This window comes from Phacochoerus africanus, chromosome 3, assembly GCF_016906955.1.
Source record: "Phacochoerus africanus isolate WHEZ1 chromosome 3, ROS_Pafr_v1, whole genome shotgun sequence".
NCBI classification, from domain to species: domain Eukaryota; kingdom Metazoa; phylum Chordata; class Mammalia; order Artiodactyla; family Suidae; genus Phacochoerus; species Phacochoerus africanus.
The window spans coordinates 15,983,328-16,006,757 of NC_062546.1; the positions used below are offsets into that span (position 1 = coordinate 15,983,328).

The 23,430-nt window shown below is 52.6% G+C and overlaps 2 protein-coding genes across 2 annotated transcripts in view; one reads left to right on the forward strand and one right to left on the reverse strand.

The window, feature by feature from the left end:
- Positions 1 to 10,698, forward strand: part of RIMS4 (regulating synaptic membrane exocytosis 4) — a 67,702-nt gene extending 57,004 nt beyond the window's left edge. Inside the window, exons 3-6 of the mRNA XM_047771033.1 lie at positions 622 to 734; positions 996 to 1,097; positions 1,672 to 1,811; positions 6,203 to 10,698. Coding sequence (XP_047626989.1) covers positions 622 to 734; positions 996 to 1,097; positions 1,672 to 1,811; positions 6,203 to 6,421 — 574 coding nt within the window. The 3' untranslated portion in view covers positions 6,422 to 10,698. The remainder of the gene's footprint in view (positions 1 to 621; positions 735 to 995; positions 1,098 to 1,671; positions 1,812 to 6,202) is intronic.
- A 799-nt stretch (positions 10,699 to 11,497) lies between these two features.
- On the reverse strand, positions 11,498 to 16,592 carry KCNK15 (potassium two pore domain channel subfamily K member 15). The gene is made up of 2 exons (XM_047770314.1): positions 16,310 to 16,592; positions 11,498 to 12,392 (listed from the first exon to the last, which is right to left on the reverse strand). Exons 1-2 carry the CDS (start codon positions 16,590 to 16,592, stop codon positions 11,689 to 11,691), a joined length of 987 nt encoding a protein of 328 aa, XP_047626270.1. The 3' UTR covers positions 11,498 to 11,688.
- Positions 16,593 to 23,430: the final 6,838 nt, after the last annotated feature.

Consider the following 23,430-nt stretch of genomic DNA (forward strand, 5'->3'; position numbering starts at 1 on the left):
TCTCAAACTGTCCAGTGCAAACAAGTCTTCTGGGGCTGGGGTTAGGAGGCAGATTCTGATTCAGTGGCTGGGGAGTGGGGTGGGGTGTAGTTCTGTTTCTGAGTAGCTCCTGGGCGGTGCTGCTGGTCTCTGGACCACACTTCGAGTATTGCGGCAGTTAAACCAGAGGAGCCAGGTGCTAACAAGCAGCATCTCCCGAGAGTCCTTACAGCCACCCCAAGAGGCGAGTGTCACGATACCCATTTCATATAGGGGGACCCAAAGTTTGGCATATAGGGGCACTTGCTTCGATTATGAGTCCCAGGTCCTCACTGGGTGATATTATATAAACACCTGTCTTACTGTATATATGGGTCAAAAAAGTTTGGAGAAACCCTCTGGTCTAGAGGCATTCAAAGACAATTGAAAGTTTGGCAGGGTAGGGGAAAGGGACACGGAAGCTAAACCCCAGAATTTTGGAGTCAGAGCTGAGATTTTAGGGCCATTAAAGTAGAAAGAAGGAGGCAGAGACAGGATACTGGGCTGCCTGAGGCTGGATGCAGACAGAATCCTGGAGCTGGCTGCCTGAGTCATCAGAGTCCCCATTTGGCCCCAGATAACGTTTGTTTTTGTCTCTTGCAGCCTTAACTATGGGGGAGTTTGCCTGGCATCGGATGCCCAGTTCAGTGACTTCCTAGGCAGCATGGGACCAGCACAGTTTGTGGGCCGCCAGACCCTGGCCACCACACCAATGGGTGAGTGCCCCAAGACCAGTTCCAAATGTGGGAAGGGTCCCACCAGGAGCTCCGTGTCTCTCCTGCCTTCCCCTCTGCCTTGGCTGCATCCATTCGAACGCCCAGCCTGGAGACCAGGCACTTGCTATGGGAGTTGGTTCTGATCTTGTTTGGGGCCGGGGGCAGGGGAGGGGACCGTTATCCCTCAGCAGAGAGGAGGCGCTGAATCCTTGCTTGAGCTTCTAAGCCCTGCCCAGTCTCACCTCTTGGGGCCTGTTGCAGGGGACGTGGAGATCGGCTTGCAGGAGCGGAACGGTCAGCTCGAAGTGGACATCATCCAGGCTCGGGGACTGACGGCCAAGCCAGGCTCCAAGACACTGCCAGGTATGGGGGCTGCCCTCCCATCTGCAAGCTGGGGGTGGGAACTGGGGAAGAGCTCCTGAGGGGGGTCTCTGGGTCTAGAGGAGAGCAAATTGGGTTCAGCTCTGGGGGATCCCTCAGTCCCAAATCTGGTGACTCATGTGTAACCCATGAACTGGAATTTGTTCTGGGGACCCAGCTGAGACTGTCTGTTGACCTTGTCAGCCTTTCCCACTGTGCTCCCAGGGGGGCAGAGATTATCTTCGCTGTGTGTGGTTCTGCACCTGCTCCTGGTAGGGTGCATGGCACACCATGGGTGCTCAGCAGACATTCGAGTAGTGGGTCAGCTTTGAATGTGTGAGCCGGGGAAGGATGGGCAAGCCAGGGACTGAGAGAGGCCACAGGGTGAGCAAGGGAAGAGGGAGGCGGGCAGACCCTCCATAGGGTAGAGTAGTCCTCAGCCAACCCTGGCTGCACCCCACCCGCCCCTGTTGTCTCCCCTCCATTGCCATCCTTTGGGGACACTGATCTCCAGCAGTTGGTTTGTCCACCATCTGGGGCTCAGACTAGACCTCATCCTGCTGGCCTCTGTCCCCAGCGGCCTACATCAAGGCCTACCTGCTGGAGAATGGCGTCTGCATTGCCAAGAAGAAGACCAAAGTCGCTCGCAAGTCGCTGGACCCCCTCTATAACCAGGTGCTGCTGTTTCCTGAGAGTCCCCAGGGCAAAGTCCTGCAGGTGAGGCGCTGGCGGAGGGAGCGGGGTGCAATACCAATGCGAGAAGGAGGTGCTCCTGGGGAGGAGGTGCTCTCTGCAGGGCCTCATTTGGAGGAGCTAGAGCACTGTGGTAGATGCAGGTGCCACAGCTTGCTGTGTGGCGTTGAGCAAGTTCTTTTCCGAGCCTCAGCTTCTTCATCTGTAAAACGGGCGTACTCATAGTACCTGCTGGTAACATCACCATGACAGTGGAGTGTGTGCTTTGTGCCAGAACAGTATTTGCGAGTTGGTCTGTAGTAAGGGCTCTACAAGTGGCTGCCATCATCAGCATCACCACCATCACCACCACCAACCCATCCTCTGGAGGTCAGGGGCTTGGCAAGGAGCACGGTGATAATGGACTGAGAGCCTTCTGAGGATCCAGAAAGGTCTTTGGCTCCTTGGCTTCTCAGAGGACCCCAGTTGTCACTCAAACTTGGAGCTAGAAATAGCTGCCCATCATAGGGCTGGCAGGGTCCCGGTTGGATGCCTGCAGGAGTCTTGTGCCTGCACTCTCAGAGCTGCCCCAGGCACTTCTGGCTTGGGTACCTCAGTTTCTTGTTTCTAACCTGGGCGGGCAAAGCAAAGAGTAGGGCCAAGGTGTTACAAGTCGTCAAGGCAGTGGGACTTTGGCCCAACTGGGAAACCCAAGTCCTGTCCAGAGTGGAATCTTTCAACTTGTGGCTTGAGATCCCTCTGTGAGTTGTGAGATCAGAAAAAAATAAACAAGTATTTTTTTAAAAAAATGGAGTGAAATAGAAAAGAGGAAAGAGGGCTAGGAAAGAAAATATTTTTCACTCTGAGTCAGGTAAGGGTAAGGTAACTCTTAGTAAGGGGCACTTGCTTCGATTATGAGTCCCAGGTCCTCACTGGGTGATATTATATAAACATCTGTCTTACTGTATATATGGGTCAAAAAAGTTTGGAGAAACCCTCTGGTCTAGAGGCATTCAAAGACAATTGAAAACGACCAGAAGACCATCTAGGGGCCACATCCGGCCCACTGGACAAAGGTTTGTGCATTCTGGCCTGAGCATCTTTGGAGAAGGCCCAGAGCACATCCCTGTCTGGGGTGCAGAGGGAGTGGAGAAACCAGAATCTGACCTGGGGTCCCCCTGACCTGGGGTTCTGGCTGCCGAGCCTTCTGACTAATGTCAGAGCAGGACAGACCCACCACGACGGAGGACTGCCGGTTCTAGTGATCCTCCAAGGCTGCCATAACAAAGTGCCAGAGAGGGGGGAGCTTACACAGCAGAAATTTATTTCTCTCCGTCCTGGAGGCTAGAAGTCCAAGATCAAGGTGTCACAGGTTTGGTTGCTTCTGAGGCCTCTCTCCTCGGCTTGCAGACGGCCACCTTCTTGTGTCCTCACACGCAGGCATTCCTGGTGTCTGGCTGTGTGTCTTATAACAACACCAGTTAGCACCACAACCCACCCTTGTGGCCTCACTTTTATGTAATCACCCCCTTAAAGGACTGTCTCCAAATACAGTCCCATTCTGGGGTTAGAGCTTCGGCGTGAATTGGGTTGGGGGGAGACAGTTCAGCCCATAACACCAGTGAAAACAAATCCATGCACGTATCAGATACGGGCTTCTGATCAGCTGCCTAAGGAGCATTGAAGACTTAAGAGTTGAATGACCTCAGGCAAATGATTAAACCTCTCTGAGCCCCAGTTTAAACAGCTGTGAAATCGAAATCCTTTTTTGTAGGGTTGGTTGTTGAATCTAAGGCTGGTTTAGTAGACGGTAGCCAATAGCAGTGGCCGGTGTTGTTTGCTTATTACCCCACATGCTTGGGGAACAGCTTACAGCTCACAGCACGCTTTCACATCCATCATCTCCTCTGATCCTCGCCTGCCAGGTAAGCGGAGTAGAGATGATTCCATGTACAAACAGAAGCTCTGAGATGCCATGAGACCAAATGATTTTGCCCTAAATCTCCCAGCCACGACTGGGATTGCAACCTACGTGTGTCTGACCCCAAAGTGTGTGCATCGTCTACGAGTGATGAGCCAGCCCATCTTCAGAGCAGAGGCAGAGTTGGAACCTGAGGTGCAGGAGAGGGAGTGAGGATCCTGCAGCCACAGAGACCGTCCATCTGGCCCCTCTAAGAGAGGAGGTTGACCAAGAAATGGGAAGGCACTGCAGAAAAGAGTCTATTGGATAAAAGGAAGCAAGCTAGATGTATACTGTAGACACATCAGCCACTTTTAAAAATCGAACTACAGTTGAGTTACAATACTGTGTTAATTTCAGGTATACAGAAAAGCAGTTCAGTGGTGGTTTTTTTTCAGGTTAGGTATTACTATAGGTTATTATATGATATTGGGTATAATTTCCTGGGCTATACAGTAAATCCTTATTGCTTATCTCTCTTATATACGGTGGTTTATATCACTATAGTAGTTTAATCCCATACTCCTAATTTATCCCTCCCTCTCCCCTTTGGTAACCATAAATTTGTTTTCTATGTCTGTGAGTCTGTTTCTGTTTTTTGGGGGGATTTTTTTTTTTGCTTTTTTTTAGGGCTTCACCTGCAGCATATGGAGGTTCCTGGGCTAGGGGTTGAATCAGCTGCTGGCCTATGCCATAGCCACAGTAACAGCAACATGGGATCCAAGCCATGTCTGCAACCTAGACCACAGCTCACGGCAACACTGGATCCTTAACCCACTGAGAGCGGCCAGGGATCGAACCTGCAACCTCATAGTTCCTAGTCAGATTTGTTTACACTGTGCCATGACGGGAACTCCTGTTTCTGTTTTGTATATAGATTCATTTGTATTATTTTTAGATTCTGCATATAAGTGATGTCATTTAGTATTTGTCTTTCTCTGTCTGACTTCGCTAAGTATAATAGTCTCTAGGTCCATCCATGTTGCTGTAAATAGCAATATTTGGTTATTTTTTATGGCTGAGTAATAATCCTGTGTGTGTGTGTGTGTGTGTGTGTGTGTGTGTGTGTGTGTAAACCATTCATCTGCTGATGGACACTTGGATTATTTCATGGCTTGGCTGTTGGAAATAGTGCTGTTATGAATATTGGCCTGCATGTATCTTTTTGATTTAGAGTTTTCGTCTTCTCCATGTATATACCCAGAAGTTGGATTGCTGGATCACATAGTAGCTCTAGTTTTAGTTTTTTAAGGAACCTCATGCAGTTTTCCATAGTGGCTGCACCAATTTCCATTCCCACCAACAGTGTGGGAGGGTTCCCTTTTCTCCACACCCTCTCTAGCATGGCCAATCTGACTGATCTGAGGGGATACTTCATTGTGGGTTTGACTTTCATTTTTCTAATAATTAATGGCATTGAGCATCTTTTCATGTGCCTATTGGCCATCTGTATGCCTTCTTTGGAAAAAAGTCTCTTTGGGTCTTCTGCCCATTTTTTGACTGAGTTGGGTTTTTTGTTTTTGTTTTTTTGAACTTGAGTTGTCTGAGCTGTCTGTATATTTTGAATATTAACCCCTTGTCAGTTGTACCCTTTGCAGATACTTTCTCCTATTTCTGTAGGTTGTCTTCATTGTGTTGATGGTTTCCTTTGCTGTGCAAAAGCTTTTAAGTCTGATTAGGTTCCACTTGTTTGTTTTTGCTTTTATTTCTTTTGCTTGGCAGACTGATCTGAGAAAAATATTGCTACAATTTATGTCAGCGAATGCTTTGCCTGTGTTCTCTTTGAGGAGTTTTATGGTGTCATGTCTTTAGGTCTTTAAAACATTTTGAGTTTATTTTTGTATATTGTATGAGCGAGTGTTCTAATTTATTTGATTTACATGTAGCTGTCCCACCAGCCACTTTTTAAAACTTTGTTTCTGAGGATCTGGAAGCGGAGAGCAGGGGCTGGGGGGCGGTGGGGGGGCGGGGACAGGTAGGGCACTCACAGTGTAGGATCAGCGCTCAAGGCTTGGGCTCAAAGATGGTGCTTACGGAGACAGGAAGCCAGTCACCTGGGGACCAGTAATGGCTGCAGTGGAGCCTGGAGCATCTAATGGGACTGTTGGCTTTTTTTTTAAGGGCTGCACCTGCAGCATAATGGAGGTTCCCAGGCTAGGGGTTGAATCGCAGCAGCTGGCCGACGCCACAGCCACAGCAACATGGGATCTGAGCCATGTCTGTGACCTATACCATAGCTCATGGCAATGCTGGATCCTTAACCCACTGAGCGAAGTCAGGGATTGAATCCACATCCTCATGGCTACTAGTCAGGTTCGTTACCACTGAGCCACGATGGGAGCTCCAGGAGCCATTTCCAGGCCGTAGGATTCACAGGATTCAGAGATGAGTCGGGCGTGGGGTGACCCCAGCTTCTGGTTCTGGGCCTGCGAGTGGCACTGGCAGGATGTGAACCACTGTATCTCTTGCCCTGCAGGTGATCGTGTGGGGGAACTACGGGCGGATGGAGCGGAAGCAGTTCATGGGTGTGGCCCGCGTTCTGCTGGAGGAGCTGGACTTGACCACCCTGGCCGTGGGCTGGTACAAGCTCTTCCCCACCTCCTCCATGGTGGACCCAGCCACGGGCCCCCTGCTCCGGCAGGCGTCCCAGCTGTCCCTCGAGAGCACCGTGGGGCCCTGCGGCGAGCGATCTTAGTGCCGGGGAGGGGGAGGGGTTCCTCAAGATGGCCTGGAGACCGCCCAGCCCCGACCTGGGACCCCCCAGGCCCAGGGGCACATTGAACAGAGGAGGACGGGGTCCTCCCCCACAGCGGGGAAGCAGAACGGGGAGACCTGCCCCCCCAGGGCCCCTCCTCACCCCTTCTTCACCTCCTACCCCCTGCGACCTTCCTTCTCCCAATGGGATTGGCTGCACTTTTGACTTGGCCGGTTCTTGACCTGGTGGATGTGGCTGCAGTCCAGAAAAAGGAAAGAGGTGGCAGAGCAGACCATCCTCCTGACCCAGACACTGTCCGACCGCTCCCTCTTTTTGCCTCCTTGGAAGCTCGCTGCCCGGAGCCAAGTCCAGAACCCAGCGGCCATCTCCATGGTGCCAACTACCAGCAAGTGTCTTTCCTGCGGCACCGGGTTCAGGCAGCTACTCCTGCCCCAAAGCTGACGGGGCAGCTTTGCAAGGATCCGGAGCCAGCTCCAGGGGGGACCCTGAGCCCCCCACTTGAAGAGGAGCTCAGGCCTCCCTCCGCCTGCCCGTGGAAGGAGCTTTGCCGCAGCCTGTTTGAGTCCATCTGTCTGTCCCCTCCTGCCTGCCCCCCTTCTGGTGACTCTAGGACTTGGGGTCCAGCAGGGACCAGAGTAAGGGAGGAGTGCCTGGGGCCTGGCACAGACCCCCAGGGTGCCTGGCTCTGTGGCATTGCAGCAAGCTCATTTGCAAACCGTTGGGGGAGTGGAAAGAGCTGTCATCTATGTTTTGGCAGAGATGCTGTGGGACCCTGATTTTCCAGAACCCCAGCCCTGGAGAGCTTGCCCTCTGAATTTGGGGGATGTCGGGTTGGAGAGGGAGTCTGGGGGAAGCTGGGAATGGGACTGGCGGTGCCAAGGCCAGGATTTCCCAAGCAGGGGGAATCCTTCCTCTTTGGGTGAGGTCAAAGGTCATCTTATCTGGCCCTCTGCCTCCAGGCTAAGGGTCTAGGGAGGCAACAGAGCTCCCCAATTTTAGTCTTTTTAAACAAACCATCCTAAAAGTAAGGGCAGAACCCACTGCCCCGGCCTCAGTGACCTTGGCTCAAGGAGAGAAAGAGTGAGGCGAGGCATGAGTAGGAGAACCGGGAGATTCCTTCTCAAGGGGGCTTGGGAAGCTGCCTTCCCGGCCAGGCCTCCCCAGGGCCTTCGGAAGCCCTTTTGCATGCTGGGGAGGATGCGGGCTGGCCCCTCTCTGTAGAAGCACATTTCTGCCACCTCCCCTGGGAGGCACCCAGCCCCCCACTACCCACCACCCTTCATTACCCAGTCCTGCTGTGTAGGGCATAGGCCTGGTTAGCTGGGTAGAGTTAGTGTGCCAGGCCCTGGGCCTGGTCTTAGCTCCCATAGAGTCCTTACAGAGTCTCCCCCACCGGAGAGGGGCGGGGGGGAGTCCATTCCAGGAGCCTTCTCGCTGGCCTGGGCCTGGGCCAGGGCCAGGGCCTGGATCCAGAGCCTAGTTCATGGGAAGCCAGCCCCTCCTCCTCCTCCTCGTCCCCCTTCTCCCCCTCTTCCCCCTTCCCCATGTAGGGTCGTAGCTGGAGCTGCCCATGATCCTCAGCTCTTCTGATTCATTACCCTTGGTACTGATTTTATTTAGGGAGTGCTCCGGAGGATGTGGCCCTCGGTGGAGGGGGCCTGGGCTCCATTCGAGGAGGTGGTTGTCCGATGAGGATGCCTGGCTGGGTTCCGTCCCACCTCGTCCCCCATTCCCCTCTAACCTTTGGACCAGGTGATTCCCTCCACCTGGAACTCTGTCCCCCAACCCCAGCCCAGCCTGTTCCAGCCCTGGGCATCCTTTAGAGTGCTGGATGAGTTAGAGCGCCCCCGTGCGCTGGGAAGGGGAGACGGAGGTGCCCCTTTGATCCGGAGGCCTTCCGACTTTCCATGGATTGTGGCGGCTGGAGTCGCAAGGCCGGGGGCGGGAGGCGGCCGGGAGCGGGAGGCGGCCGGGCTCGGGAGGCCCAGAATCAGCCCCTCCCCCGTGTGTTTTTTTTAAAACCAATGTGATTTCTCAGCCGTTCGTTTATTACTCACCATTCGGAATATTTTGAGCCAGGAGAGCGCCTTCTCTCTCCAGCTGTCACTGCTCTGCAGTTCAGGGCTAGCTTTTCAAAGATGGGGCGGAGCCTGGCTGTCCCAGAGGGAGAGGGGGCGTGGTCTGTGCGCCCCAGCCTGAGCCCGCTCTAGGGTGTCTGCACAGCCTTTATATAGAGAGAGGGCGCTCCCCAAAGCAATAACATCCAGAGGGTGGTCCCCAGGGCCCCCCTCAATGACTTTCTTGTTTGTTCTGTGAAATCTCAGCTCACCTCCTGGAGGGGTGGGGTGGGGGCTGGAGCCCTCTTTCTTTGTATCATCGTTGTGAGCACATGGCCGCCTTCCAGGGGGCTTGGACTATTTGGCTGGGAACCACCGTCTGTCCTTACCAAGGGATAGGGGCTTGTGGAAGGGTGACTTCTCATAATTAGCTTTGGGGAACCTGCAGGCCCGCCCCTGTCTGATCCTTTGCCAGCTCAGACGCCCCCATTAGGAGAGGAGCAGAGAGGGTGGAGTTGGAGGGGTTACAGGAGAGGGAGGCTGGGGTCTCTAGGGGACAATTCTTTTTTCAGTCTCTGGGCCAAAGGTCAGAGGGAGTCATCTCCACTTTCCTTCTGCAGAATCTGCCTGTCATACTAAAGGACGGACTTCGGCACCATTAGTGAAGTCATTTCCATTTTACAAAGAGACCAAGGCCCAGGGCAAGGAAGCGTCACCTCTGGGGTCACCTGTGAGTTTTTGGCACCTGGGCCACCTCCCACCAGAGGCTGAGCTGGAGCCAGGGCAGGGGCACCATCTCCCCCAACGTTGCCTCTGCCCTGCTCTCCTTTGAGCTTCCCGGGGACCTTGGAAAGCTGGGCAGGGCAAATTGTAACCCATCAGAGAGGGGAAGAAACCAGGGCCCAGAACCAGCAAGTGACTTGCCCAAGATAAGACCCGGCAGCAGGTGAGCAATGGGGCCAGAATGGGGCCTCCACTCAGCTTCCTCCTTCACCGTTCAGGAGACTCTAGCTCCAGGGCGCGTCTGCCATGGTAATTATTTCTGGCTTTTAAGCCCTTGGCCACCCAGCCCTGCTTGGTTCCATCTTGATGGTCCAGTAACTTTAACTGGGTGGGTCTTTAGGGGAAAGAGTTGCCATAGAGACCTCCCCTTCATGGGCATCTGGCCTGGCTGAGGCTGTGCAGGATTTGGTCCAGGCCTTGATGTTTAAGTGGGGCTCCTGCCAAGGGGCCAGGAACCCCTCCAGGACCAACCTGCTGGAGAGAAGCCACCACTTCCTTCCTGGGGCTGAGAGCCAGGTGGCTGTGGTACACCCTGTCTTCAGGAAGCTCTCACCAAACCTGCAGATGTAATGACACCTGAGCTTCTGTAGTGTTTTTCAAACTTTGTTTTCTAAGTGCTTTCACCTTGAGTGTACCCTCAAAAGAGCCCCTGGGCAGTTGGCAGGGCGGGGGTGGGGGAGCTCTGTGTTATCAGCCCCATTTAACAGAAGAGGAAGCTGAGACCCTGGGAGGGGGAGGCACCTGCTAAGGTCCCACGGTGAGCTGGTGGCTGAACCTGCATGAGAATTCAGTTCTCCAACAGTTCAGAGGTCTTTCTTGGACACGGGGTGAAGCAGAGAGTGGCGTCAGGCACTTTACAAGCTGATTCGCCATCCGGTTCCTTACACCAGGAGCTCACGAGCTCACCTCAGTGTGCAGAGTCAGCTCGGAGCCCTGCTGCCTCGGAGCACAGCTGTTGCATCAGGCAAGGCCACCTGCATTTATTTATTGAGCAGCAGCTCTGTGCCAGGCCCAGGGGACTGGGGTGCCCCACCTCCACCCCCTGTTCCCCTGTAATGGCTCCCTTGGTTCCCAGGAGGCCCCATGTCTGTACAGCAGCAACTCCAAGTAGATGGGAAGCTTTCATGTCCATTAGCTCATCTGACTCACAAACCCTGTCAGGGAGGCGCCAAGTGTGTCCATTTGACTCATAGCTTCTGTGAGGGCGAAGTGGAGACTCGAACCCCTGGGCCTCAGGCATCACCTCTACCACTGCCTCCTGAGGGGGTGGCAGAAAGGCAGGACCCCTGGTCCTCAGGCCCACTCTCCACTCATTCATCTTTCCCCCCTTCCCTCTCTGGGAGCAGGAGCCCCTGGGGCTTTGGGGGAGGGAGGGTTTCGGGGGCCCCTGGCTTAGAGCGGGTCACGTTGCATTGTGTTCATGACCATGTAGCTCATGTTGAAAATTAAAGTTTTTGGCTTTTCTAACCTGCCTTGCTCTGCTTTATGCCGACACGGTTCTGGCTGGGACGCTAAGGGCGGTTAGATCTCAGGAGTGCTACAAGATGCCAGCGTTGTCAGTGCCCCCTTGTGGTTCAGGGGTCTGTCCCAGAAACGCTTCCAGAGATGCACAGGAGGGAACAGGATTCTGTGTGAACCCATTTTACAGATGTGGAAACTGAGGCCCAGGGAGGGATGAGACTCCCCAAGGTGGCCTTGGGGGGGACTGGCAGTATCCAGATCTCACAGTTCCCAGAAGAGATTATGATCCCGTGACATGGTTGGTGTCGGCAAGCCTCCCTCCATCATCCCAAAGTGGGGCTGGCCAAGGACACAGACCATTAGATTTGGTGGAGGGGCCTGTTCCACTCTCCATGCTCAGTAAGAGAATGAGTCATCCTTTCAGTAGTGCAGGGATTTGCCCACCGGTCCACGCTGGACTGTAAGTGTTTCCCTTCAGCCCATCTGATGCCTGTAGTTCTCCTGGTGGGAGCAGCTGGCCTCACTGGTAGGATTCCAGTGTTGAAAGCCCTGCATTTCCCCTACAATACGGAAAACCCATCTCTTCACACAGTAGAAAAACAGGCACCTGCTTCCTCTCCGCAGGGCTTGCTAGTGACATGGTCCTGTGGAGAGCTTCTCCCCGGTAGCGGATGTGGTCAATGCCTTCCTGAAACAATTTGGACCAAAAGGGATTTGCACCTACTGGGCGACTTTAGAGTCGTGCTTGTGCTTATGATGCGACTTTAATATATTTTTGGAGCAGAGGGAGGGGCTTGCCGCAGAAGGGAATGAGAAACTACTGGCGGCAGAGGACCACATTGAAGCCAGAGCCCCTCGCCCCTCTCTAGACACTGGGGAGGGGTCGCTGACAGGTGGATCCAGACCCTTCGGTTCTAAAATCGCCCCCTGGCCGGGGTTGGGCTGTCAGATGGACTTACGCCGCGCAGGGGGCCTGCCTGCCCCGCTGCCGCCTCCCCGTACCCCAGGGCTCGCCGGGGGCGAGAAGCCCAGATTGTCGCGGACCCACAACTCCAGCTGATGGACGCGAAAGAAGGCGGGGGTGGAGCCGGCAGGGTGGGCGGGGCGGCGGGGCAGGGCGGGGCCGCAGCTCTCGGGCGCCCCCCGGCGGAGCTGGCGAGCACTGCGCTCGGGCGCCTCTGCGCTGGCCGCCAGGAAGCGCAGGACCACGAGGTTGAGGAAGGCGCCGATGACCGTGAGCCCCAGGAGGATGTAGAGGAAGCTGAAGGCCACGTAGGGCGGCTTCCTCTGTAGCGCCTCGTCTCTCTGCAGCGCCACGAAGTCGCCGAAGCCGATGGTAGTGAGGGTGATGAAGCAGTAGTAGTAGGCGTGGAAGAAGGTCCAGCCCTCGAAGTGCGCGAAGGCGGCAGCCCCGAGGGCCAGAATGGCCGCGCACCCCAGCAGCCCGGCCACGACCATGTTCTCGGTGGACACGTGCGGCCGCCGCAAGCCCAGGCAGCGCTTGGCTGCCAGCAGGAGGCGCCGCACCAGCGCATTCAGCCGCTCACCCAGGCTCTGGAAGGTGACCAGCGTCAGGGGGATGCCCAGGAGCGCATAGAACATGCAGAAGACCTTGCCTGAGTCTGTGCCCGGAGCGGCGTGGCCGTACCCTGGGGGGAGAGGGGAGGGGAGGGTGGGTGAGGGGCCAGCTGCATCTCATACTCTCCACCCGCCTCCATCCTGCCAGGTCTCTCTCCCCATCCCTCAGAGCCTACAGAACAACTTGAAATGCTAGTTCAGACGAGGTCATTCCTCGGCTTTAAAACCTTGCATGGTTATTCACAATCACCCCAATTGTAAACAACCCAAATGTCCCTCAACTGGGGAATGGATAAACCACCTGTGGTACATCCATACAGTGAAATTCTTTTCAGCAATAGAACTGTTTCCTCAGCAACAAAGGATGGGTCTCAAATGAATTGTGCTGAGTGAAAGAAGCCAAGATCAAAAGGCTACATACTTGATGGTTCCATTTAAACGACATTCTGCAAACATTCTGGCAAAGCTAGAGACAGAGAACAGTTCCATGTGCCGGTCCTTGGGGGTTGGGGAGGGGTTAACTAACTACAAAGGGGCACGGAGAATTTGGGGAAGGGATGGAAAGGTTCTATGTCTCCATCGTGGCTGCAGTTACATGACAGGTTTTCATTCGGCAAAACCTGCAGAAGTGTGCACCGAAAAAGTAGTGAATTTCAATGTATGTAAATTGTGTCTTCATAGGGAAAAAAACCCCAAAACACAAAATCTTCTGTGGCTCCCCAGGACCCCCAGGGCCAAGTCCTAGTTCTCAGATGGTGTCCAAGCTCCTCCGTGACCTGATCCCCCTCCCATCTTTGATCTCACCCCATGCAGTTTCCTCAACCAGAATGTCCTTTTCTCATGGTTCCCCTCCCCCCATGACCTTTGCCCCCTGCCCCAGTGCAGGTCTCCCTCCCCAGATCCTGCTCTGCGCCTGCTCTCACACAACACCTAGTCTGATGGAGTTCCTCACTGCGTCCCCTCAGCCCTTGTAAGGGATATAAACACGAGTGGGCTTCCCTGAGCCTTGGCACACTGTGCCATTGCCCGCCTCTTCCTTCCAGGATTGAGAAGTGAAAGCTTTCATGGTATTTGCAAAGGGCCCCGTAACCCAGGAAAATCAGGTGGATCTTCCCAACAGAGGATGCCTCCTCTAGCAAGTTGGCCCCATCTGCCAAAATGTAAAACACTTTCAGCCTGTGCACTTCAACAGTTAACAAGTTAGTCCTTCAAAATATACACACATGCGCAGTGATGTATGCACGTGAGCTGTTGTTGCAGTACTGTTGGTCACAGCAGAAATGAGACTCAGCCTAAGTGTCCATCAAAAGGAGCCTGGTTAGCACTACTTATAATAGACAGGGAAACAACTAAAATGTCCATCAACAGATGAATGGATAAAGAAGATGTGGTACATATATACACAATGGAATGCTACTCAGCCATAAAAAAGAATGAAATAATGCCATTCGCAGCAACATGGATGGACCTGGAGATTATCATAGTGCAGTAAGTCAGATACAGAAAGACAAATACTGCATGATATCGCTTATACATAGAAGATAAAATATGACACAAATGAACTTATCTGTGAAACAGAAACTGACTCACAGACATAGAGAACAGACTTGGAGTTGCCAAGGGGGAGGGGGTAGGGGGTAGGGGTGATGGACTGGGAGTCTGGGATTAACAGATGCAAATTATTATATATTGAATGGATAAATAGCAAGGTCCTGATGTATAGCAAAGGGAACTATATTCAATATCCTGTGATAAAACATAATGGAAAAGAAAATGAAAAATAATCTGTGTATATGTATAACAGAATCACTTTGCTGTACAACAGAAATTAACACAACCCTGTAAATAAATGAGACGTCAATAAAATTAAAAAAAAAAAAAAAAGGAGCCTGGTTAAATATACCATGGTGCCACCCAAAGATGGAATACTACACAGCTGTGGTTCCAACTGAGGGCTGTTTTGCCCCTAAAGGGACAATTGGCAATGTCTGGAGACATTTTTGGCCAGATTTTGAAGAAAGGAAAATGAATAACGATAATAACTAAACACGCTAGGTATTCTACAGGGATTTTATTTAATCATCCCAATCACTGTGTGAGATGTTATTATTAAACTTACTTTGCAGATAAGGCAACTAGGCTCAGAGGGAGGAAGCTGCCGGAAGGTCACAGGGCTGAGCTCAGTTCCTCTCTCTGTCCAGGCAGAGCTCAACTCCTGGGTTCTGGCACCTGGCTCTTTGCAAGGCTGGCTTAGGCAGCCGGGACCACACAGCCGTGCTGGCGCCCCCAGGTGGCCAGAAAAGGCACAACTCCTGCTCTTTTCCCCCAGTCCCTTTCCTCTCTCCCAGATGCAGGTGCGAGGGGAGCAGCCAGGAGAAGAGGCCAAACCCAGCTGGGAGGCCTCCAAAATAATGTGCAGGAGAGCAGAAGAGATGGATAATGCCCCATACCACTGGGAGCAGTGACAGGGAGGGTCTTAGGCTGAGCCCAAATAAGGAAGTAGGGATGCCCGTGTTGACAGGTGGGATCAAAAGGGCTGAAGGGGAGCTGGGTGCACAGGTGGCAAATAACGAATTGTTATTATTGCTAATTAAGAGCCCCTATTTAGCCTCAGGCCTTGTGCTGCACATTTCACACTCGTGACCTCACTTAAACCTGGCAATCAGCCAGTAAGATAGCAACCACTGCATTTTTTTTTTTTTTTGGTCTTTTTGCCTTTTCTAGGGCCGCTCCTGTGGCATATGGAGGTTCCCAGGCTAGGGATCTAATCGGAGCTGTAGCCACCGGCCTACACCAGAGCCACAGCAACACGGGATCTGAGCCGCGTCTGCAACCTACACCACAGCTCACGGCAACGCCGGGTCGCCAACCCACTGAGCAAGGGATCGAACCCGCAACCTCATGGTTCCCGGTTGGATTCGTTAACCACTGCACCATGACGGGAACTCTAACCACTGCATTTTGTGTTTGAGGAAACTGGGGCTCAGAGAGGTACAATCAATTGCCAGAGAAGGCAGAAGGCAATAGAGATGAGACCAGAACTCTGGTCTATGTAATTGTAGAACTCAGGCTTTTAATGCCACTGCTAAACCCACAAACTCACATTGACTTGCAGGAGAATATGGAGGAATTTTCTCCAAGGCACTGGCTTCCAGGATGGTGGTCAGGTGCCTGGACATCCACAGCTGGGGCCTGGGGAGTGGCTGGCACCCAGCGTGGAGTCCTGCAGAGCCTGCTTCTTTCCTATTCTGCTTTCCCAGGCTTAGGCTCTGCAGGTACCAGCCAGGCGGTAGCCATGGCAACGGCTGGCGGTCCAGATGCTACTGAGAAAGTGCTCTGGATCCCTGAGGGTGAGGTCCAAAGCTGGTAGTAATCAGTCATTCCTTCAACAAATATCTACTGAGTGTCTACTACAGGCTAGGTACTGGCCATACAGCAGTGACTAAGACCCACTAGGTGCCTGTTCTCTTTCACATTATAATACAAAAATTCATCTTTTTTTTAGTGCTTTTCTATGTGTCAGGCCCCGTGCTAAAACTTTATGCATTTATTTTCTGCTTAATAACTGTCTCACCACCGCCTTGACATAGGGCCTATTGGCCCCTCTATTTTACAGAGGAGAAAACTGAGGCTCAGAGAGGTTAAGCGGCTGGTCTGGGGTCACACAGCTAGTGCGAGGCAACCAGGCAAAGAAGCAACTCCAGCCACTTGGACTTCCGGCCCCACTCCATCCATCTCCCAGCCCCTGGGGGCGATTTCTGACACTCCTGCGGCCAGCCTCTTGGCTAAGGGGACCTAACGGCTTCTCCCAGCCTTGCCTGTGTGGAACGGCCCATTCGACAGAGGGAGGCAAGTGAGGCTCGGCGAACTGAAATGACTGGTCCAAAGTCACTCAGCTGGGCAGGGGCAGAGGTAGGATTCAAAGCCAGGACGCCACGGGCAGCTGGGGACGGAGCGAGCGCCGAGGGGAGGCGCCGGGGCCGCTCACCGATGGTGGTGATGACGGTGATGGCGAAGTAGAAGGAGCCGGCGAACTTCCACTGGCGGCCGGCGCGGTGCGGCTCGGCTTGCAGCGCCAGGCGCTCCAGCTCGCGGTAGTCTTCCGTGGAGAAGCCGTACTTCCTCCGCAACTCGCTCCGCTTCTGGGCCAGCAGGCGCTTGCGGCCGCTCTCCGCCTCCGACTCGAGCGCGTCGAAGACGGCAGCGCCCACCAGCAGGTAGGACAGAATGCACAGGATGAGAGCGGCGGTGCGCACGCTCTGCTTCCTCATCGCGGAGCCCAGGGCCCCGCTCTCCGGCCCCACAGCGCGCCCGCCGCCGCCGCTCCGTCCATGCGCCCCGACGGCTGCCTGGCGTCGGCGGAGCCAGGGCTGCCGGAGGCTGGGGTGCGGCTCTCGGGGGCGGGGCCCGGGTTCCCAGGGGCGGGGCCTCGATAGGGCGGGGCGAGGGGCGAGGAGCAGCAAGAGGGCTCCTCCAGGTGTGGCCTCCCTGCGGCCTCCTGCGCATCTGTCTTGACCTGGTGGCGCCCCGGTGCTAATACATCTGCAAATAGTGACAGCTGGAGCAAAGCTCCCAAAGCCCAGGTCTGCAGGGGCCCTGCCTCCCCTGCTATCTCGTCCTGTGACCTTGGGCAAGTCATTCCTTCCTTTGATCAGTCATTCAACACATATTTACCCAGCACCCACCAGTGTAGAGATTCCTGGTGTAAATAGAGCTGATTATCCTAGGAAGGAGGGTTGGCTCGAAAGCAAACAAAACAAAAAGATAATTTAAGACAAGTGTGAAAAAGAAGGAACACATCGTTTCTTGCGCGAGTTGGGGTGGGAAGGCACCGCCAGCTAAGGTGGTGGGAGACAGCCTCCCAGAGGAGTGACTGGAGCTGGAGCGTCCAGGCAGCAAGTGCGGGTCCTTTAAGCACAGCAGCCAGTGTGTCTGGAGCCACAGTAATTGGGATGCTGGGGGACGGGGCGGTGGAAGGAAGACAGAGTCCATTTCACACAGGGTTTATTCTTCAGTATAGTAGAAAACCCCAGAAAGGCTGGAAGCAGGAAAATAAACACCAATGATCTGACTGACATTTAAAAAAAAAAAAAAAGGGCACTCTGGCTGTCACGTGGAAAAGGGACAGTGGCTGAGAGTGGAGGCAATTAGGAGACTCTTGTCATCCAAATGCATGCTGAGGGTGGCTTGGAGCACACGGTTCATGAGTCCTGGTCGTGAACACAGCTGGAATCAATGAGGTCTGAGGTCAAATTCCAGCTTGTCCCCTTTCTAGCTGATTCCCTGTGGACAGAAAACATCTGCTTCTCTGTGCCTTGGTTTTCCCATCTGAGAAATGGGGGTGATGGTCAAGCCCACCTCCTAGGACCATGTCGAGCATTATAAAAGACACCGTGTGTCCCTTTCCAGGTACCCAGTAGCTACCTTCCCTCCCTTTTTTACAACAGACGGTCACCGGCAGGTGTCAAGAATTCTTTTTCCAGAAGCAAGGCAAGACCGAGACTCTGGGGTGCTGTCCGCACTATGCACGCTTAGAGATGTTGCTAAGGGACCCCTCACTTCTCAGTGTGGGAAGCCGGGCTGCGGAGAAGAGACCCGGTTTGCCAAGTCCTCACAGCTGGGCAGTGGCTGAGTCAGGACTTGAACTTGGGGCTGTCTTGCCCTCAAGGTCACAGTCCTTCTGATACACAGCACCGCCTGGTCAGGCAAGATGCTGGGGGCTTTTTAGCACCCTCCCATGGCCTCTCCAGACTTTACTTTCCTCGTCTCTAAGGTGGGTCTGCAGAGCAATGGTGGCTGCCTGCCCCCCCAACCATTGTAAGCATCCTCTGAGATGCAGTTGAGAGGTGCTTTGTCAGATGGGCCCGATGGGGGTGAGTATTATTGGGGCCATGGGGAGCTGTCTGGCCCTGCCAGGCAGGTGACTCTGCCCTGTGCTTGGCGTTTTCGGTTCAGCGGCTCTATTTTAAGCCAGAGGAGGTTAGCGTTTGTTATGTGTATTTCTCAGCTTGGAGAACCGTCAGCTGAGCAGTCACCAAAAACAGCAACACCCCAAGGCACCTCCTGCAGCTCCCCCGCCCTCTGCTTCCCCTCTTCTTTTTCCTTGGGGAACCTGAGGGGACCTAGTGATTTTCCTCTCTCCTTTCATGCCAGACTCACAGCCAGGACCCATCAATGAGACCTTAGATCTTCCTTTCAGAGCAGCAAAGTTGCCAGCCTTGAGGACAATGAGAGGTAATCCCAGTCCCTAGGGTCCCTGGACACCTCTCTTTTCTTTTTTCTTTTTTCTTTTTTTTTTAGGGCCACACTCGTGGCATATGGAAGTTCCTAGGCTAGGGGTGGAATTGGAGCTGCAGCTGCCAGCCTACACCACAGCCACAGCGCCAAGGGATCTGAGCCGCATCTGCGACATACAACACAGCTTGTGGCAACGCCGGATCCTTAACCCACTGAGCGAGGCTAGGGATCAAACCTACATCTTTATGGATCCTAGTCAGGTTCTTAACCCGCTGAGCCACAATGGGCTCCTCTTTTCTTTGCTTTTGAAAAAAAAATGTTGGCCACACCCTCAGCATGCAGAAGTTCTCAGGCCAGGGACTGAACCTTAGTCACAGCAGTGATCCTCACCATAGCAGTGACAGTGCCAGATCCTTAACCCACCGAGCCACCAGGGAACTCCCTGGAACCTTTCAAAGTACTTCACATCCCTGTTGAGTCTTGATCCTTCTGAAATCTGTATGAGCCAGGGAGGCCAGCCAACCTGTCACTCCCATGTCAGGGAGAGAAACAGGCTCAGAGAGATGGGGGGAGAGAGAAGACTGATGTCTAAGGTGGCACATCGTAGGACAGTGGCTAAGAAAAAGCCAGACCTCAGTTCTATCTTAGGTAAGTGGCTTTAGCTCTCTGAGCCTCGGTTTCTTAATCTGTGACATGCAGGTAAAAGTATCTGCCTAACAGTGTTCTTGGGAGGATTAAATGAAGGGGCATGCAGGACAGATTAGGTGCCCAGCAAATGTTAGCACCCGCTCCACGCAATTAATTTCTTCTTTCCCTTTTCCAAAGTGCTATTCCCCAGACCTACTGGGATCTTAAGGGACTGACTTTTATAGTTAGAACATAGTTCAGTAATTTTCCAGAAGTTCAGAAGCCCTGGGCATGTTCCCTGATAAGATCTCCCTTCCTCTCTCCTAAAAGAATGGATGATCTTGACCTTGGAGGATGATAGGTAGATGGCAGCTGTGGCCTTTCTGTAGTCTGAGCATCATTTAGGGATATGGATTGCAAGAAACTAAAAGGTGCCTTTTGCTAATCTAAAGAACATTACAGGTAGGATTTGGGGGGGGGGTTCTTCCAGAATTTTCCAGGCACTGGAAGACAAACCACATGGTTTGGGGTACAAGGGAGGTGGACTCTATTGCTAGGGAAATATCATAGCCACACCGTTTGGGGCACCATGGTTCCCAGGCTGGTGAAGATATTACTGGGTGGGGGAGGGGAGGGGGAGGGTGGCGGATAAGTGACAGCTGTCTGAGCACGCCCTTGTCTTTGGCTGTTGTGACCCCCCAGGGCTGCTCAGAGGCATGTCTTTGTGGCCATTTGGTTGAAGCCATTGGGAGTTTGTTCTTTGCCCTCCTAAGGCTGGATATCTTTGGGTTAATGAAGATGCTGAAACCTTAACTTTGGTCAATGATTTTTAAAAAACTGATGGAAGTAAGCGGATTTACATTCTCCCCACTTCCACGTACAGTGGAGAATTTTCTCACTGAAATGTGTTTTCGAAAGAGCCTTTTCTCTGTCCATCCCCACCCCCGTTTTTCCTGCTCTTCTTTTGGTCTGAGGAGGAGGGTTACTCGGAGGCTTGGACTGAATTAGAAGGATACTTGCTGAGCACTTACTTTGATCCAAGCACAGGGCTAGGCACTTGGCAGGTATTACCTTGTGAAAAATCCCACAGCACTAGGCACTTGTTTTTTCTTTTTACGGCCACACCTGCAGCACGTGGAAGTTCCTGGGCCAGGGATCAAATCTGAGCCACAGCTTTAACCTGCTCCACAACTGTGGCAATACTGGATCCCTAACCCACTGTGCCACATCAGGAGCTCTGCTAGGCAATTTTAATCCCACCTTACAGAGGATGAACCCCTTTTCCTGCCACCAATGCCCACCCCTCCTGTTCTCCAGTCAACATAAAGAATTGGAATCAAAGGGAGTTCCCGTCGTGGCTCAGTGGTTAACAAATCCGACTAGGAACTATGAGGTTGCAGGTTCCATCCCTGGCCTTGCTCAGTGGGTTAGGGATCCAGCGTTGCCGTGAGCTGTGGTGTAGGTCGCAGACGCGGCTCAGATCCCACATTGCTGTGGCTCTGGCGTAGGCCGGCAGCTACAGCTCCAATTGGACCCCTAGCCTGGGAACCTCCATATGCCACGGGAGCAGCCCTAGAAAAGGCAAAAAATAAAAATAAATAAAAAATACAAACCTTAAAAAAAAGAAAGAATTGCAATCAAAGGAGTTCCCATTGTGGCTCATCGTTCCCATTGTTAAGAACCCAACTAATATCCATTAGGATGCAAGTTCAATCCCTGGCCTTGCTCAGTGGGTTAAGGATCTGGCATTGTCAGGATCTGCAGTGTAGATCACAGATGAGGCTCAGATCCCAAGTGGCTGTGGCTGTGGCTGTGGTGTAGGCTGGTAGCTGCAGCTCTGATTTGACTCCTAGCCTGGGAACCTCCATATACCACAGGTGAGTCCATAAAAAGAAAGAAAGAAAAAAAAATAATTGAAATCGAGACATCTGAATCAAAGGGGGACAGAGCTTACATTTCAAAAGACATCATTGGCTAGAAAGGGCCAAGGTGGAGACATAAAAGAGCCTGAGATGCTAAGAAAGGCATATGTAGGGTGGCCATTTATATTTAATTAAGATTTAATTTAATTAATTAAAAGTTCGGGGGTTCCCGTTATGGCTCAGCCGGTTAAGATCTCCACGTAGTGTCTGCGAGGATGCCGGCTCCATCCCTGGCCTCGCTCAGTGAGTTAGGGATCTGGCATTGCTGCAAGATTCTGCAGTGTATGTCTCAGATGCAGCTCAGATCCGTTGTTGCTGTAGCTGTGGTGTAGGCTGGCAGCTGTAGCTCCAATTCGACCCCTAGCCCGGGAACTTCCATATGCCTCGGGTACGGCTGTAAAAAGGAAAAAAAAAAAAAGGTTTAATTCTTCAGTTGTGCTGGACGCATTTCAAGTGCTCATTCAACACAAGTGCTGGTGTCTGCTACACTGGACAGGGCAGATTCAGAACATCTCCGTTGTCACAGAAAGTTCGACTGGACATTGCTGGCATAGAGAGTGAGACTTTCAACTGGACTGGCTGGTTTCGAATCTTGGCTTCACCACTTGTCTGCCTGGTATCCTGGGCTTCAGTTTCTTTACCTGTAAAATGAGGGTAATAGTCCCTCCTTTATTGTATCCTTCGTGTATTAGATGTAGAATTATTACTACATATCCAGTTCGGTTGGGACCAGGGGGTAGTTGGCTAATCCAAAAAGCAGGGAATTATCTAGAATAACACATACCTTGAACATTTGTCACTCTGTTCTTTGAGTGGGGAGCTTGGCTTTTCACACTGTCCTTCTTACGTGAACCACACAGGAATCTATCTTCTGCTTTCTAGTTTTAGCTTCTTTGCAGCGGGGCAAGGATCTGAAGACATGTGTGTAGCAGCTGGAGTGTAGAACTCTTCTAGATTCTCATGATAAAGTTTTCCAGATCTTTTGTAGTTGCTTCTTCCAAGCCTAATTTTTTTTTCTTTTTTGTCTTTTTGCCTTTTCTAGGGCTGCTCCCGAGGCATATGGAGGTTCCCAGGCTAGGGGTCCAATTGGAGCTGTAGCTGCCGGCCTACGCCAGAGCCACAGCAACGCCAGATCCAAGCCGCGTCTGCAACCTACACCACAGCTAAAGGCAACACCGGATCCCTAACCCACTGAGCAAGGCCAGGGATGGAACCTGCAACCTCATGGTTCCTAGTCGGATTTGTTAACCACTGAGGCACAATGGGAACTCCTCCACGCCTAACTTGACAGTCTGTTTTAGCAACTCATTTCTATGGGGTTTTCTTAAAAACAAATTTCTTCCCTTTTTTGCACTCCTTTCTCACCTGCTTATGGAATATCTAATTAAATTGCATCATTGCAGTAACAATTGTGTTGGCACAAACTGGCTTGGGAACAAACCCAACAGATTCTTGGCAAACATGTCGCTTGTCTTGTCTTAGTTTGGGCTGCTCTAGCGGAAGACCATGGACTGGGGGCTTATACAACAAGCATTTATTTCTCACAGTTCTGGAGGCTGGAAGCCTGAGATCTGGGTGCCAGTATGATTGAGTTCTTGCTGAAAGCCCTTTTCCTGGCTTACAGACTGCCGTCTTCTCTCAAGTGGCGGAGAGTAGAGAGAGCAAGCAAGCTCTCTCATGTCTCTTCCTAGAAGGGCACTAATCCCTTTCATAAGGGCTCCACCCTCATGACCTAATTAACCCCCAAAGCCCTGCCTCCTAATACCATCACACTGGGGATGAGGATTTCAATGTGTGGATTTGGGGGGGACACAAACTTTCAGTTCTTAGCGCCACTCTAGGGGAGAGAGCAGAAGGGAGCAAGAGTGCCAGAAAGTGGCCTCCTACTCTGAGTGTTCATTATGCTGGGGGCAGGAGTGTTGTGTTCAGGTGGAACGGAGTGCACAGTTAGCCAGGTAAACTGATTAAATAGACATTGGTAAAGAGAGCTTCTTTGCCTCACTAACTCTGTCAAGGGTGAGTGTGGCATTGTCTGCCGAAGAAACCTGCCCAGCCAGAGACTACATTTCCCAGCATCCTTGGTGTCTGAGTATGACCATGTGACTAGTCCCAACCAATGGAACATGAGTGGGAGTGGCATCGCTTCCAAGTGGGGTCTTCAGGAAGCAGGTGAACTTCTCCATCGCTGCCTGCAGTTAAGGAGGCAGAAGGCCCCAAGGCCCAGGAGCATGGTGGAGCTGTAACGCATATGTCACCCGACTCATCACAGGAAGGAAAGCTGCCCTCTGATCAGGAGCACCTGCCTTGGAATATTATGTGAGTA